The 17,027-nt window shown below is 49.6% G+C and overlaps 1 protein-coding gene across 1 annotated transcript; it reads right to left on the bottom strand.

Annotated features, from left to right (window-relative positions):
• Window positions 1–509: 509 nt before the first annotated feature.
• Window positions 510–16,179, bottom strand: TUT1 (terminal uridylyl transferase 1, U6 snRNA-specific). The gene is made up of 9 exons (XM_012454414.2): window positions 16,016–16,179; window positions 13,543–13,733; window positions 6,296–6,611; window positions 6,015–6,115; window positions 4,094–4,563; window positions 2,971–3,080; window positions 2,696–2,806; window positions 2,431–2,523; window positions 510–1,706 (listed from the first exon to the last, which is right to left on the bottom strand). Exons 1-9 carry the CDS (start codon window positions 16,095–16,097, stop codon window positions 556–558), a joined length of 2,625 nt encoding a protein of 874 aa, XP_012309837.2. The 5' UTR covers window positions 16,098–16,179; the 3' UTR covers window positions 510–555.
• Window positions 16,180–17,027: the final 848 nt, after the last annotated feature.

Raw genomic sequence — 17,027 nt, 5'->3', positions numbered from 1 at the left:
CAAGAGGGAGAACGCGTCCTGTCCCTCCCACCTCCTCCAGACTCGGCCCCTGTAGGGGCTGGCGCTGAAGACCTGACATCGTCCCTTCTGATGTTCATGGCTTTTGACCCATGTTCAGGTTTTAAATCTTACCCAATTTGAGAACGGAATGAACTCTCCTCGTTTAAAGGAGAGAATGAAAAACCCTGAACGCAAATCTCCATCCTTGTCCGCATAAATCTGGGGTGCAGGAAGAATGTGGAGGCAAACCTGGCTCTCCTCAGTACTGCTGGAGCCACCCACCGTTCTGCCATTGAGAACTTTGCAGGGGTGCCAGGCGCCACGCACGGTGCTGCCCCCGCACTCCCCACGAGCCGTGCAAAGTATAGGAAGGACAGGCTGCTGGGGTGGAAAGCAGCAGGGAGAGACCCATGTTCGAGGTCCGACAAGGCAGGGCCGAGCAGCTGCATGAAGTTCTGAGGTAGAGGAAGGAGGATTATGACCAGAAGGAAATGAAACGGGAGACTCTCTGTATTAAGAAACTAGCAGCTTTATTGCCCTTTAGGGGCCATGTCTTTACTTGAGATGTCGAAGTGCCTGAGGGAGGAAAAGCTGTAAGAAATGATGGAGATCAGGGAATAGGCCTTGGGGATCCTGGAGCGGGGTCACGGTGAGCATTCCATCAGCCGAGGAGACAGATGCCACAAAGCTCAGCAGGGGCTCAGTTTCTGGCCTCTGTTCGCCACCACTCAGTCCTCTCAGCTCCTGGGTGACCTGAGCCTCAGTTGCCAGCCACCCTGCTCCTGTGCCAGCACTGCCTCCAGCTTCTTCCTTGGTTTGCTGCTGCAAGCGTCTACGGGCTCGCCGCCGCCCCTGCCACACTCGGTGCCACAAGGCACAGCGCCAGCTCACTGAGGAGGGGAGGGATATCTCCTTCCCTGCCTTACCCTGCGACCCTCCTCGGGCTGTCTCATGTCCCTTGGGCCCCTGCTCTCCCAGGGCTGCTTGGCTGGACTGCGCCTCTTCTTCAGGGGCTGCATGATTGCCAGTCATCAGGGGCAGTTCCCCTGGCTGCCCAGGGCTCTGCATGGCCCAGTCCTGCACCATCTCTCCAACCTCTACAACCATCTCTTCCACCCTGTCTTCCCCACCATCCCCTGCACATCCCTGCTGCTCCTCTCTCCCCTCCTCACAGCTCTTTTTCTGTCCATCTAGTTTCAGTCTTTTGTTTGTCCCTCCCTGAGAGGACTCTCCAATTCCACCTCCTTCTGACCGAGGTCTCTTGGTTCCCTGTTCTATATGACACCCCAGTGCTTCTCTGAATACCTGCACCAGGGCAGCAGTGAGCTGGGTGAAGGGTGCAAGGGGTAAAGGGATTGGCGTAGCAGAGAGCAGGGAGCTGGGGGAGCTGGGCTGCAGAAGGGGGAGCAGGCCCCAGTCCCGACCCCGGGAGGAACGGTGCTGGTACTGGAGGCTTCGGCAGTAACTGGCTGCCGCTCGGCAGCAGTTCTGTAGGTGCCCGGCCACCCGGCTGGTCACATTGGCTGCAACATTGTGACTGAGGTCAAAAGGGTCCTGGAGATTCATGGGGCCGAGGCGCAGACCCTCCCAGAGATTAGAGGGCAGGCCCCCTGCCACAGGCAGTGCCTGACCCTCCCTCAGGGACAGCAGTGAGCCACGGAGATCCCAGCAAGAGACACAGGAGAAGAACTGGGCTAGCAGGGAACCTGGAGGAGGAGGAAAAGTGGGGAAAGGGGGTCATTTAGAGCCCAGAACTGAGACAGGTCCTGCAACCGAGCCATTTCCTTGGCAGGACTTTCTTTTTCCCTTTCAAGGGGCTCAGCATCAGCAGAGTCCCAGGAAGCTAGACTTCTCTGATCCCTATGAACAAGAGGTCAGGCCGGGTGCAGTGGCTCACGCCTGTAATCCCAGCACTTTGGGAGGCCAAGGCGGGCGGATTATGAGGTCAAGAGATCAAGACCATCCTGGCCAACATGGTGAAACCCCATCTCTACTAAAAATACAAAAATCAGCTGGGTGTGGTGGTGCGCGCCTGTAGTCCCAGCTACTCAGGAGGCTGAGGCAGAAGAATCGTTTGAGCATGGGAGGCAGAGGTTGCAGTGAGCAGAGATCGTGCCATTGCACTCCGGCCTGGCAACAGAACAAGACTCATCTCAAAAAAAAAAAAAAAACAAGAGGTAACAAGAGGTCAAACCTCTCTCCGTGCCCCCACATGATGTCCTTCCCAGATGCTGCTCCCTCTTGCTGGCCATGTAACCTTGGGCAAGCCACTTAATTGCTCCAAAACATGGTTTCCTCATCCATAAATGACAGTAATAGTGTTAGGTATCTCACAGGCTTTCTTTGAGAACCATGCCTGACACACAGTGTAATATTACCTACTATTGATGAACATCACTACTAGTCCCCTACCAGGCTCCCCAGACTCACTGAGGGGCTCCACATTTGTGCTGGGCTCTAGTCTCGAGGCATCCCTAGGGAAACTACAGTCCCAGCCATCAACTTCCACCTGTTCCCCGTCTCCTGTGAAAGTAAAAAAGGTGAGAGTCAGTCTGGAAGCAGGGAGATTGAGGGTGGGGGTAGAAATGAGAGTGATAGCAGAGATCTCATTCACAGAGCTGCTTTGGTGTCTAAATGTGATGAAGAAGAGAGAGGAAGCTAACAAGATGGAGAGGGTGGAGGCTAGGCTGAGTACCTGCTTTCTGGGTGAGCTGGGACACAGTGGGCAACACAGGAGGGTCCCTGGTCTGAAGGAAATAGATCACCAGCAAGGTCAGGGCGTAGTTACTAAGAAGGGGGCCACTCCCTAGGTAAATAAGCAATAATTCTGGTTAGATCAGAGGTGCTTCCAGTCCCCTCATTGGCAGTTTTCTCAACCCCGGTGCCCATTTGGACCTACCTTCTCTCCCAGAATCCCTGCCTTTGTCCTGACACCAACTCAGCCCCAAGCCTGTCCTGATTCATTCTCACCTGACAGCCCCCGGCCCTGAGCCCAGCAGCGGAGGGTGTACACGAGGGGCCGGACTCGATCATCCAGCTCAGAGCAGAGACTCAGGAAACGGGAGTTATGCAGGGCCAGCCTGGGACGAAGCAGGGACAAGGGTGTTAGGGCTTGGGGATATCAGAACATACCACCCCGCGCTTTCATTACAGACTTGCATAACTGGGGCCAGCTGGAATAAGGCCAAAAGAGAGTTTCCCCAAATGTTGCTCAAACACTGAGCTTGTGAGAGAGTGTGCAAAAGGATAAACGCGTTCAGGAAACACTTCATCCTGTACGCCCATCCTGGACATGCACAGAGCACATTATTGTAAGACTGCTCATGAGACATGGTCACACCACTGCACTCCAGCCTGGGTGACCGAGCAAGATCTCATCTCAAAAAAAAAAAAAAAAAAAAAAGGATTGCCCAGAGCCTTTACTATGCAAAGAAACAAAGACAGGAAGGGAGACAGGAAGGAAGGAAAGGAGAAAGGAGGGGAGAAGGGAGGAGATGGAGAAACCTTTTTGCATCTAATTTGGAATTTCCCACATTTATTCAACCACAGAACTCTTTTCTATATCCCTTGAAAGTAGTATTCTAAGTTGTTTACAAACACTGAAATGGAAACGAGGCAGGAGGAGATAAAGCACAGAAAGAGGGATGGTCCCAAGCAAGGACAAACTTGAGACTCGGCAGGTTCAGGAGTTTCCCAAGCCAGACTCTCCTGGCCCACCCTAGAATTCTCAGCTGGCCTTCCCCAAAGAAAGGTACCAATTACTGGCCGGGCCCAGTGGCTCATGCCTGTAATCCCAGCATTTTAGGAGGCTGAGGTGGGCGGATCACCTGAGGTCAGGAGTTCGAGACCAGCCTGACCAACATGGAGAAGCCCCATCTCTACTAAAAATACAAAATTAGCCTGGTGTGGTGGCACATTCCTGTTAATCCCAGCTACTCAGAAGGCTGAGGCAGGAGAATCGCTTGAACCCGGGAGGCTGGGGTTGTGATGAGCCAATATCGCACCATTGCACTCCAGCCTGGGCAACAAGAGTGAAACACCATCTCAAAAAAAAAAAAAAAAGAAAAAAGAAAGAAAGAAAGGTACCGGTTACCGGTTACTGAGGGAGACGTCACCATGGAGACCTGAAGGCCGATGACAGAACTTGACCACAGGGCGCCGGGCAGAGGGCACAGTTTGGACTCGGTATACTCCGGGGACACAGCCCCGGAGAATGGATCCCACCAGCTCCAGCATTGCTGTCCCCTCTGTTTTCTCCCTCTTTGGGGCCTCTGTTAGTTCCAGGGCCTTCCCCAGGTCCCCCTGTCCCCTGTCCTCCAGCAGTGGTGAGGCTGGAGGCAGAGACTGGGGAGAAGCAAGGGTCTCAGAGGCCAAGGCAGAGTCTGGAGTTTGGGGTGCCAGGGAGGAGGAAGGTGTTTCAAAGTCCAGGGCTTCAGAATCTTGGGGAGAAGCTGGAGGCTGTGAGTCTGGAGGTGAAGCTGGGGTACAGGCCAGGGCTTGAGGGTCCAGTGGGGATGCAAGGGCCGAGTCCAGTGATGGAGATTCTGGAGCCTTTGGAACTGGCTGTGGACAGAAATGAGCTGAGTGAAATGCATCTCCTGTCCCCTAAGCAGGGAACATCTCTATCCCCAAGATAATATTACTTCCAGCTTATTCAGTCCTATTCTAAGGGCTTTATACATATGAATTCATTTAATCTTCACAGCAACCTTTTTTTTTTAAGATAACCTTTCAATTTTATAAAATAAAAGGTCTATCTTTGCAAAAAATGTCATTGTTATGAAAGACAAAAACAGAGGCACCATTACAGACTAAAGAAGACTAAAGAGAAACTGTAACAGTCCATTGTCAGGACAGCTGACCAAATTAAAGTATGACTGTAATATCTGTAAAGGTTTATAATTGATCAATGTAACATTTCCTCAACTTAATAATGGTACTGTGGTTATATACTAGAATACCTTTGTTCATAATACACATTGAAATATTGAGGGGTAAAGAAATGTGATACATACAACCTTCTCTCAGATGATTCAGAAAATATAAATAGTAAGAGAGCGCGCGCGCACGCGTGTGTGTGTGTGTGTAGAAAGATAAAAGAATGATAAAACATTTTTTAAAAACTGCTCCTGTTGTGGGGGAGGGAACAGGCATATGGAAACTCTACTTTCTGCTCACTTTTGCTGTGAATCCAACACTGCTCTAAAAAATAAAGTCTATTTTTATTTTTATTTTACCTTTTTTTTTGAGATGTGGTCTCCCACTGTAACCCAGGCTAGAGTGCAGTGGCTCACTGCAAGCTCCACCTCCCACGTTCAGGCCATCTTTCCTGCCTCAGCCTCCCAAGTAGCTGGGACTACAGGTATGTACCACCATCCCCAGCTAATTTTTTTTTTTCGAAATAGAGTCTCACTCTGTCACTCAGGCTGGAGTTCAGTAGCACGATCTCAGCTCACTGCAACCTCCACCTCCCGGTTTCAAGCAATTCTCCTGCCTCAGCCCCCTTAGTAGCTGGGATTACAGGTGCGCACCACCACACCTGGCTAATTTTTGTATTTTTAGTAGAGAAGGGGTTTCACCATGTTGGCTAGTCTCGAACTCCTGACCTCGTGATCCACCCACCTCAGCCTCCCAAAGTGCTGGGATTACAGGCATGAGTCACTGCACGCAGCCTGTATTTTTGTTTTTTGTTTTTTAGTAGAGACGGGTTTCACTACATGTTGGCCAAGCTGGTCTTGAACTCCTGACCTCAGGTGATCTGCCTGCCTTGGCCTCCCCAAAGTGCAGGGATTATAGGTGTGAGCCACCTCACCTGGCCCTGTCAATTCATTTTCATCCCATCTAATACCCATCCATGTTCATATCTCTCCTATTACAATAAACCCTTTCAGGTAGGTCCTATTATCTGCATTGTAGATGAGTAACTAAGGCATGGAGAGCTAAAGGACTTGGCCACACTCACATGGCCATTCTCACTGACTCTTCTCAGCTGCCTCCCTGGGGCACTCACTCACCTGGGGCTCTTCCAAATCACCCAAATCCAAGAAGAGGTCAAGATCACAGCCATGGACATCAAAGCTGTTTATGGAAGAGCCAAAAGGGTGGACCACACAGCCTGGGTGCCAAGCAGAGAAGAAAGGTCAAGAGATGTTAGGGAGCAGCAGGAGGAGGAAGAACAAAAGGGGGCACAGAGATGGAAGAGCAACCAAACACCTCTAGCCAACAGAGGACCAGGGATACAGACACAGAGGAGCAAATGCCAGGGAGGGCTCAGACATAGCAGGAGGTAACATACCAGGGAAGAACTCTGTGAAGACCTCCTGCATCAGGGCCACCACCAGGCTCCGAAGTTGCCGCTCAGCCTCGGACAACTCCCTCAGCCCCACAAGCTTTATCATTTGTGCCCCCACATCTGCGGCCTCAGCTAGTGCTTTGGCCAGCTGGTGACTGTCAGGGGCCGCTCCTTTGGGGGATTTGGCAGCTGGGCTCTGGAACTCTTTCTGCTCCCGTGGCCGGACACGCAGGCGATGCCCTCGCAGGCTGTGCTGGGACTGTGACAAGACAGCCTCTCGAGAACCCACGTCCCCCATCTCCACAATGGCAAACACTCCCTGGTAAATAACAACAGGGGCAGAGATTATGGTTTTGGAACCAAGAATCTAAGTACATGATCTACAGTTGATGAGAATATTTGAAATGGGGCCTGTCCCATAAATTGAGAATATTTGCTTGCTGTTTTCATAACAGGACATATTTAGAAAAGCAACTTTCAGCCAGGTGCAGTGACTCATGCCTGTAATCCCAGCACTTTGGGAGGCTGAGGCAGAAGAACTACTTGAGCCCAGAAATTGGAGACCAGCCAGGGCAACGTAGTCAGATCTCATCTCTACATTTTTTTTTTTTGTTTTGAGACAGTCTCAATCTGTCACCCAGGCTGGAGTGCAGTGGCGTGATCTCAGCTCAAGGCAACCTCTGCCTCCCAGGTTCCAGCAATTCTCCTGCCTCAGCCTCCCAAGTAGCTGGGATTACAGGAGCATGCCACCACGCCCAGCTAATTTTTGTATTTTTAGTAGAAACGGGGTTTCACCATGTTGGCTAGGCTACTCTCGAACTCCTGACCTCAGATGATCCACTCGTCTTGGCCTCCCAAAGTGCTAGGATTACAGGTGTGAGCCACTGCACCCAGCCAGTAAATTTTTTTTTTTTTTTAGATGGAGTCTTGCTCTGTCACCCAGGCTGGAGTACAGTGGCAAGATCTCAGATCACTGCAACTTCCACCTCCTGGGTTCAAGCACTTCTACTACCTTAGCCTCCCAAGTACCTGGAATGACAGGGGCACATCACTACACCGGGCTAATTTTTGTTGTTTTTTTTTTTTGAGATGGAGTTTTGCTCTGTCACCCAGGCTAGAGTGCAGTGGCACCATCTTGGCTCACTGCAACCTCTGCCTCCTGGGTTCAAGCGATTCTCCTGCCTCAGCCTCCCAAGTAGCTGAGATTACAGGCACTCGCCACCACGCCCAGCTAATTTTTGTATTTTTAGTAGAGACAGGGTTTCAACATCATGGTCAGGCTAGTCTTAAACGCCTGACATCATGATCCACCTGCCTCAGCCTCCCAAAGTGCTGGGATTACAGGCGTGAGCTACCTCGCCCAGCCAAATAACTTTTGTATTTTTAATAAAGATGGGGTTTCATCATGTTATCCAGGCTGGTCGTGAACTCCTGATCTCAAGTGATCCTCCTGCCTCAGCCTCCCAAAGGGCTGGGATTACAGGTGTCAACCACCATAGACACCCCTAAATTGTATACTTTTTTTTTTTTTGAGATGGAGTTTCACTCCGTTGCTGAGGCTGCAGTGCAATGGCACAATCTCAGCTCACTGCAACCTCTGCCTCCCAGGTTCAAGTGATTCTCCTGCCTCTGCCTCCTGAGTAGCAGGGATTATAGGCACCTGCCACCATGCCCAGCTAATTTTTTTTTTTTTGGGGGGACTGAGTCTCGCTGTCACCCAGGCTGAAGTGCAATGTTACCTAGGCTGCGGTGTAGTGGTGTGACCTTGGCTTACTGCAACCTCCATCTCTAGAGTTGAAGCAATCTCCCGCCTCAGCCTCCTGAATAGCTGGGATTACAGGTGCATACCACCACACCCAGCTACTTTTTGTATTCTTAGTAGAGACAGCGTTTCATCATGTTGGTCAAGCTGGTCTTGAACTCCTGACCTCATGATCTGCCCACCTCGGTCTCCCAAAATGCTGGAATTACAGGCATGAGCCACTGTGCCCGGCTAATATTTTGTAACTTTAGTAGAGACAGGGTTTGACCATGTTGGCCAGGCTGGTCTCCAACTACTAACCTCAGGTGATCCATCTGCCTTGGCCTCCCAAAGGGCTGGGATTACAGGTATGAGCCACCGCATCTGTATACTTTTTGTTTGTTTGTTTGTTTTATTCTTTTTTTTTTTTGAGACCGAGTTTTGCTCTTGCCCAGGCTGGATGTAGTAGGGCAATCTCGGCTCACTGCAACCTCCACCTCCTGAGTTCAAGCAATTCTCCTGCCTCAGCCTCCTGAGTAGCTGGGATTATAGGAGTGTGCCACCATGCCCGGCTATTTTTGTATTTTTAGTAGAGACAGGGTTTCACCACATTGGATAGGCTGGTTTCAAACTCCCGACCTCATGATCCACCCACCTTGGCCTCCCAAAGTGCTGGGATTACAGGCATGAGCCATCACGCCTAGCCACACCCTTCTGCTTTTTAAAGAGACAGAGTTTGCTCTGTCACCAAGACTGGAGTGCAGTGATGTGATTATAGCTCACTATAGCTTTGAATTCCTGAGCTCAAGCAAACCTCCTGCCTCAGCCTCCCCAGTAGCTGGGATTACAGGGCACACCACCATGCCCAGTCTTACTTCCACCCTTATGCCAAACACAGCAAAGAACCAAAGTGAAGTCAGGACAAAGGTAGCTACTTGGACCCGCCCAGGCCAGTCTTCTGACTCTGAGAAACCACAGTTTACCAGATTTCATTACCACACCAAGCTTGTAACCAAAGCCCCAGCTAGAAATTAAGTGTCGCTTTGGCCTTGTCTGTGCTTCTATTTTTCTACAAAACCTCACAGAAAGCATCAGGGAGGGCAGGATTAGAAGATTCAGAAGACCGTGTCAGCCAGGCATGGTAACTCATGCCTATAATCCCAGCACTTTGGGAGGCCAAGGCGGGCGGATCACCAGGCTGGTCAGGAGTTCGAGACCCGCCTGGCTAATGTGGTAAAATCCCATGCCTACTAAAAATACAAAAAAAATTAGCTGGGCCTGGTGGCATGCACCTGTAATGCCAACTATTCAGGAGGCTGAGGCAGGAGAATCGCTTGAACCCATGAGGCAGAGGTTGTAGTGAGCCGAGATCACACCATTGCACTCTAGCTTGGGCAACAATAGCAAAACTCCATCTCAAAAAAACGCAAAAAAAATTTGCCAGGCATGGTAGCAGGCGCCTGTAATCCCAGCAACTTGGGAGGCTGAGGCAGAAGAATCACTTGAATGCAGGAGGCGGAGGTTGCAGTGAGCCAAAATTGTGTCGCTGCACTCCAGCCTGCGCAACAGAGCGAGACTCCATCTCAAAAATAAATAAGTAAAAATACGGAGCCTGTGTTCTTGCCAGTTTTGTCCTCTCAACCACTAGCCACCATCCATAGCTAGAATTACTATTTCTTGAGGGCTTATTATATACTAAGGAGTTCACATAAACTATGTCTGAGGCTTATAAGACACCTACAAGGCATATATTATTATTTCCATTTTACAAATTAAGAAACTGAAACTCAAAGAGGTTAAGTAACTTGTAATTGCCTCACAAGTACTGTCTTAAACTCCCAAATCTCCAACTTCCTACTGACCGTTTCCGTTAAGGGAATGTTGGAGAACAAATCCAAGTATATATAATGTACTCAGCACACAATTGGTGCATAGTAGTTCCTCAATAAAAATTTTAATCATTAAGTAGCCAGGTGTGGTGGCACACTCCTGTAGTCCCAGCTACTCAGAAGGCTGAGGCAGGAGAGTCGCTTCAACTCAGGAGGCAGAGGTTGCAGTGAGCCAAGATCGCGCCATTGCACTCCAGCCTTGGCAACAAGAACAAAACACTGTCTCAAGGAAAAAAAAAAAAAAAAAAAGGCTGGGCCTGGTGCCTCATGCTTGTAATTCCAGCACTTTGGAAGGCCAAGACAAGTGGATCACCTGAGGTCAGGAGTTCAAGACCAGCCTGGCTAACATGGTGAAACCCCGTCTAAAAAAAAAAAAAGAAGAAAAAAGGAAGTACTTTTCTCAGCCAGGCATGTTGGCTCACATTTGTAATCTCAGCACTTCGGGAGGCCAAGGTGGGCAGATCACCTGAGGTCAGGAGTTCCAGACCAGCCTGACCACCATGGGAAAACCCCATCTGTTACTAAAAATACAAAAATCAGCCGGGTGTGGTGGTGGGCACCTGTAATCCCAGCTACTTGAGAGGCTGAGGCAGGAAAATCGCTTGTTCCTGAGAGTATAAGCTTGTACTGGGAGGTGGAGATTGCAGTGAGCCGAGATCTCACCTGTACTCTAGCCTGGATGACAAGAGTGAAACTTCCTCTTAAAAAAAAAAGAAAAAGGCCGGGCGCAGTAGCTCAAGCCTGTAATCCCAGCACTTCGGGAGGCCGAGGCGGGTGGATCACAAGGTCAAGAGATCGAGACCATCCTGGTCAACATGGTGAAACCCCGTCTCTACGAATACAAAAAAATTAGCTGGGCATGGTGGCGCGTGCCTGTAATCCCAGCTACTCAGGAGGCTGAGGCAGGAGAATTGCCTGAACCCAGGAGGCGGAGGTTGCGGTGAGCCGAGATCGCGCCATTGCACTCCAGCCTGGGTAACAAGAGCGAAACTCCGTCTCAAAAAAAAAAAAAAATTTTTAAATAAAAAAAAAAAAAGAAAAAGAAAAAGAGGGAGGAGGGGACTCAGACTCAGCTGGCACTAACCTTTTATACTGTGCCCTACAACCTGCCCCTTCTTCTTGCCTGAAGATATGGGGGCAGCAGTATCACAATTATGAAGTAAGAGCCACGTGCCAATAATGGCAAGAGCAGGAAACAGCAAAGCCTTGAACTGCCCAGGTCTGGACTTCTTGTTACATGAGAAAAATTAAGTTCCTATTGTTTAAGCCATTTGTAGTTTGGTTGCTGAATGCAATCCCTAACAAACACAGGCTCCACACCATTCTAAAAGATAATCTGGGCTGCAAAGGGATATTTGGGATTACCTAAGTCATGCCTACATAACAAGAGTGCAGCCTCAGAATCACAGTATGACCAAAGAACACAGCACTGCAACAGTGAACTTTTTTCAAGGGACTAAAGGGACACTAACAAAGCCTGCATGGAAGCAACGCAAAAAGCACGAGCTTGTTTATCTAACACTCTACGAAGGACAGGGTGTTCCAACCAAACAACTCCAGTACCTCTCAGCGGAAGTTAATAAACTGCTAACTGGTTTATCAACCAGGTTCTTGTGGAGTTGATCCAATCGTATGTTGTGCTTTAAGCACCAACTTTTCACTATAATTACTTATTTAATTGTTCGCTTTCTCCTCTAGACTACAGACTCTGTGAGAACAGGGACCATATCTATCCCATTCACTACTCAGAATGCAACCCTAAGCATCGTGCCTAGTACAAAGTTAGCTGTAAATAAATATTTGGCAAATAAAGAATTCACTGAGCCGGGCACAGTGGCTCATGCCTGTAATCCCAGCAATTTAGGAGGCCAAGGTAGGTGGATCACGAGGGCAGGAGTTTGAGACCAGCCTGGCCAACATAGCAAAACCCTGTCTCTACTAGAAATTAAAAAACTTGGGGCCGGGCACGGTGGCTCATGCCTATAATCCCAGCACTTTGGGAGGCCACAGCGGGTGGATCACGAGGTCAAGAGATCGAGACCATCCTGGTCAACATGGTGAAACCCCGTCTCTACTAAAAATACAAAAAATTAGCTGGGCATGGTGGCGTGTGCCTGTAATCCCAGCTACTTAGGAGGCTGAGGCAAAAGAATCGCCTGAACCCAGGAGGCGGAGGTTGCGGTGAGCCGAGATCGCGCCATTGCACTCCAGCCTGGGTAACAAGAGCGAAACTCCGTCTCCAAAAAAAAAAAAAATTAGCCAGGTGTCATGACGGGTACCTGTAATCCCAGCTACTCAGGAAGCTGAGCCAGGAGAATCACTTGAACCTGGAAGGCGGAGGTTGCAGTAAGCAGAGATCACACTGTTGCACTCTGGCCTGGGCAACAGTGTGAGACTCCATCTCAAAAAAATTCACTGAATCAATAAATGATACACACAAAAAATCCCCCACTGACTAACTCTGGTGGAGTGATAAAATTCAAGGGGTAGGACTGGGCACGGTGGCTCATGCCTATAATCCCAGCACTTTGGGAGGTTGAGGCATGCAGAGCACCTGAGGTCAGGAGTTTGGCTAACATGGTGAAACCCCATCTCCACTAAAAATACAAAATTTAGCTGGGTGTGCTGGCACTCGTCTATAATCCCAGCTGCTTGTAATGCTAAGGCTGGAGAAGTGCTAACTAACAAAGCCTACATGGAAGCAAGGCAAAAAGCATGAACTTGTTTATCTAACACTCTCCGAAGGACAGGGTGTTCTAACCAAACAACCTCAGTACCTCTCAGTGGAAGTTAATAAACTGCTAACGGGTTAACAGTTACAGGCAGGGGCCGGGCACGGTGGCTCATGCCTATAATCCCAGCACTTTGGGAGGCCGAGGCGGGTGGATCACGACATCAAGAGATCGAGACCAGCCTGGTCAACATGGTGAAACCCTGTCTCTACTAAAAATACAAAAAATTAGCTGGGCATGGCGGCGCATGCCTGTAGTCCCAGCTACTCAGGAGGCTGAGGCAGGAGAATTGCCTGAACCCAGGAGGCGGAGGTTATGGTGAGCCGAGATCGTGCCATTGCACTCCAGCCTGGGTGACAGAGCAAGACTCATCTCAAAAAAACAATAGTAAAAATAAAAATCCAAGAGGAGAGGGAGGTGTGAGAAGCTCCCAAAGCTGGAGTAGCCCAAGTACTGTGATGTCCATCAAGAACAAACCACATTAGGAACCAGCTCAAACAGCCTGTTGGTTTCTCTCTCGTCTCTCTGGTACACAGCACATCTGATTCTTTTTTTTTTTTTTCAGAAGGACTCTTGCTCTGTCACCCAGGCTGGAGTGCAATGGCACGATCTCGGCTCACTGCAACCTCTGCCTCCCGGGTTCAAGCGATTCTCCTTCCTCAGCCTCCCGAGTAGCTAGGACTACAGGCGCATGCCACCACACTCAGCTAATCTTTTATTTTTAGTACAGACGGGGTTTCACCAAGTTGGTTGGCCAGGCTGGTCTTGAACTCCTGACCTCAGGTGATCCGCCCACCTTGTTTGTCCTCCCAAACTGCTGGGATTACAGGAGTGAGCCACTACACCCAGCCCTGATTCATTCTTTACCCCCAGAGCCATTCACTTTACCTTGTCCTTATCCATGACAATACTGGCCACAGGTCCAAATGCTTGGAAGTACTCAGAGAGCTGGGCAGAATCCACATCCCTGGGAAAGCCACTGACAAACACACTTCGAAGTCCCTGGGCCTTTCTCGCAGCTCGTAGTTCTACCAGGTGCCGGTGCTTTCTGCCTCCCAAGTGGGCGTCAAGGCTGGGTCCTGCAAAGACAAGTGTGAGACAAAAACTCTCAAAGCACTCTTCAGCGAGTCTGCCCGCAACATACCTAAATCGTCTGATCCTTCCAAGCCACAGAAACTGACCTTTGAATAAGCAAAGTCCTGGCTCCTTTCACCTTCCTCTCTTATACATTTGTCTAAATAATACATTCTCTCTTTATTTTTTATTTTTATTTTTTAGACAGAGTCTTACTCTGTCACCCAGGCTGAAGTTCAGTGGCACAGTCTCAGCTCACTGCAACTTCCGTCTACCAGGTTCAAGAAATTCTCCTGCCTCAGCCTCCTGAGTAGCTGGGACTACAGGCGCATGCCACCATGCCCGGCTAATTTTTCTATTTTTAGTAAAGATAGGGTTTCACTATGTTGGCCAGGCTGGTCTTGAACTCCTGACCTCAAGTGATCTGCCTGTCTCAGCCTCCCAAAGTGCTGGGATTACAGGCATGAGCCACCGCACCTGGCCTAAATAGTACATTCTCTAAGTGGTTCCCAAGAGAACTGGCTACACAGGTATTTTGTTTACTTTTATTTTTAATTTTTACTTAAAGACCCATGTGACAGTATATCTTAAATCACCTATTTGTGCTAGGTAGAGTTGGAAAGAAATTAACAGGTAACTTATCCAAGTCATCCACAGAAAAACTAAAAATACTAGGATCCAGGCCAGGCACGGTGGCTCACGCCTATAATCCCAGCACTCTGGGAGGCCAAGGCAGGAGGATCACGAGGTCAAGAGATCAAGACCATCCTGGCCAACATGGTGAAACCCCATCTCTACTAAAAATACAAAAATTAGCCGGGCGTGGTGGCGCATGCCTGTAGTCCCAGCTACTCAGGAGGCTGAGGCAGAAGAATCGCTTGAACCCGGGAGGCGGAGGTTGCAGAGAGCCTAGATCGTGCCACTGCACTCCAGCCTGGTGACAAGAGCAAGACTCCATCTCAAAATAACAACAACAACAACAAAAAATGTATTAGGATCCTGGAATACTTCGTGGATCATCTCTGGGCGTGGTATGGTATAGTGATGTCAAGGGCAGGATCTGAAATCACACTGCCCAAGTTCAAGTCCCAGCTCTGTGAAGCTGTATGAAATCTTGGTCAAGTTACAAAGCCTCTCTGTGCACCAACTTCCTCAGATATAAAATGGAAATACAAGTACCTAGCACCTAACACTCAGGTATTATTCATATATATCACTTGGAGAGTCTGGTACATGGTAAATGTCAAAAAACTAGCTATTGCTATTATTTTATTATGAGTTAGCTGCTTGATGTCAAAATAAATGTGGGGCCAAGGAAGACTCCTAGGTTTCTGGCCTGGCTTATTGGATGAACAGTGATAGTACCATTCACAGAGGAAAGGAAGAATGGAAGTAGACCCTGTTTAGGGAAGACTGTGATTCCAGACTTCAAAAGTGGGGCCAGGCACTTTGGTTCATGCCTGTAATCCCAGTACTTTGGGAGGCCAAGATGGGAAGATCACTTGAGGCCAGGAGTTGGAGACCAGCCTACACAACATGGCAAAACCCTGTATCTACAGAAAAACAAAAAATTAGACAGGTATGGTGGTACACGCCTGTCAACCCAGCTACTTGGGAGTCTAGCCAGGAGCTCACTAGCCAAGATCACACCATTGCACTGCAGCCTAGGTGACAGAGCAAGAGCCTGTTTCAGAAAAAAAAAAAAAAAAAAAAAGGGTAGAATTTGAGGTTTCACTGAACTCCTTGTCTGTCATACAAGAACCTTGTCTGTTTTTCCAAACCCATCTTCTGTCTCTTTCTCACTGGTACCTTATGGTTTAGTCATTCATGCCACCTATTTCATCCGTCCCCACCTATGAGTAGGTCCTCTGTAGGGCTTCTCTGAGTTAGTTACTGATTCTCTGTGGTCCTACCGTTCTCTAAAGATAACTACAAAGCACTGAAACTTTCTCCATCTCTAGAGGGTGAGCTCCTCCATCTCTGAAACCCCTTCCCCCACCCTAAAGATCAGCAGAATACCAGCCACAGAGCATATGTCCAATAGATGATGGTTAAAGAAGGAATAAAACAATGAAACTTGCGTCGTGGAGATGTCGTATACTGAGGAGGAGTGTAATGTGGTGGGACTTTCTCGACTCTCCAAATCCCCTCGGACTTGCGGAGTAAAAACAAAGGTGAGACCCTACCAACCGACTTGACAGAAACGAAGACCTATAACCCTAACTTTCGCCAGGATCAAAAGACGAAAGCCCGCAACCACCCAGGTCCCTCACTAGCCACCGCTTACGGTTGGCTGTAGTAACGTGGCACAGGCAGCAGCGGAAACCCCCACGCGGCAGCGATTCGACATCCGAATCCACCGCCGCCATAGCGATTCTCCTGTACCGATAAAAACACAAGCACCTCTGCCACCACCTGAACCCACTTCTCCAAAGCTCAACGCGCTCGGAAACAACTTCCGCCCGTCCGATAGGAAGTGACAAAAAGTCTTCCAATTGCGAGGACAAACTCCTCCGGAAACCAAGCCCCAGCGACTCCGGGTTCCGTTTCTAGCCGGTGTCAAGTCCCCGCCCATTTTAGGAAAAGCCGCGCGTTACGATGCCTATCTGCATGCGGTAAGCCGATTGGTGTGCTCTAAGCTGTTCAGACGTCGATTGGCCCAAAGCGTCATGAATATTCATGACAGCAGCCACAAAGGCCGGCGCCCGGTGGCCTCTCGCGGCCCCTCCTTCACCCCGCAGTAAACACTCGTGCGTCCGTACCCTCGACCCTTATTTACCTGACGAATAAAGGCAGAGGATCGGCGGCTTTCAGTCCTTTGTCCCACGAAGCCCAGGGCTGTCCCTGGACTTCCAACCTTTTCAGGGCTGTTACTCCCTCCCTTTCCTCCCACTGTCCTCTCGCAAAACGGGTATTCTGCGATTGCTTCTAGGCCTAGTTAGGGAGCTCTGCCACCACCGGGCACCTTCCGGACTCCATGAGGTCCCGGGAGCCAGGACCATTCCTTACGCAGTATTGGGCTGCGTGGTGTACTCTGGAGGTGCCAGAGCCACTGCTGCACCTCGGAGCAGTGCGACAGTGCGACAAGACAAAACCGAGTGCTGGTAACCTAGTGAAGACACTGGAGGGGACAAATGCTGTCGAACCCCAGCAGGTATAATCGTCAGTTCCTCCGAACACCCCCGAGATGTAGGCTCAGGACAGTGAGGGACTACGGGAGCTGGGGATGCCCTAGGGACAGGGACCATAACAAGGTGGAGAGGACCATTAGATGGGCTCAGCAGCTTGTACTGTAGTTA

The sequence above is a fragment of the Aotus nancymaae genome, unplaced genomic scaffold (assembly GCF_030222135.1).
Source record: "Aotus nancymaae isolate 86718 unplaced genomic scaffold, 86718_ANA_hifiasm-v0.15.2.pri h1tg000059l, whole genome shotgun sequence".
NCBI lineage: Eukaryota > Metazoa > Chordata > Mammalia > Primates > Aotidae > Aotus > Aotus nancymaae.
Note: the sequence above shows the minus strand (reverse complement) of the source record. Positions and strands in the feature narration are given on the sequence as shown.

What these genes read in the sequence shown, in the direction of transcription:
- TUT1 (XM_012454414.2), bottom strand. Translation starts at nt 16,097, where the DNA reads ATGGCGGCGGTGGATTCGGATGTCGAATCGCTGCCGCGTGGGGGTTTC. An exon ending in GTGATTTGGAAGAGCCCCAG is followed by an intron (nt 4,564 to 6,014) that starts GTGAGTGAGTGC and finishes TTCTGTCCACAG; the next exon opens with CCAGTTCCAAAGGCTCCAGA. An exon ending in CACAAATGTGGAGCCCCTCA is followed by an intron (nt 1,707 to 2,430) that starts GTGAGTCTGGGG and finishes CTCCTCCTCCAG; the next exon opens with GTTCCCTGCTAGCCCAGTTC.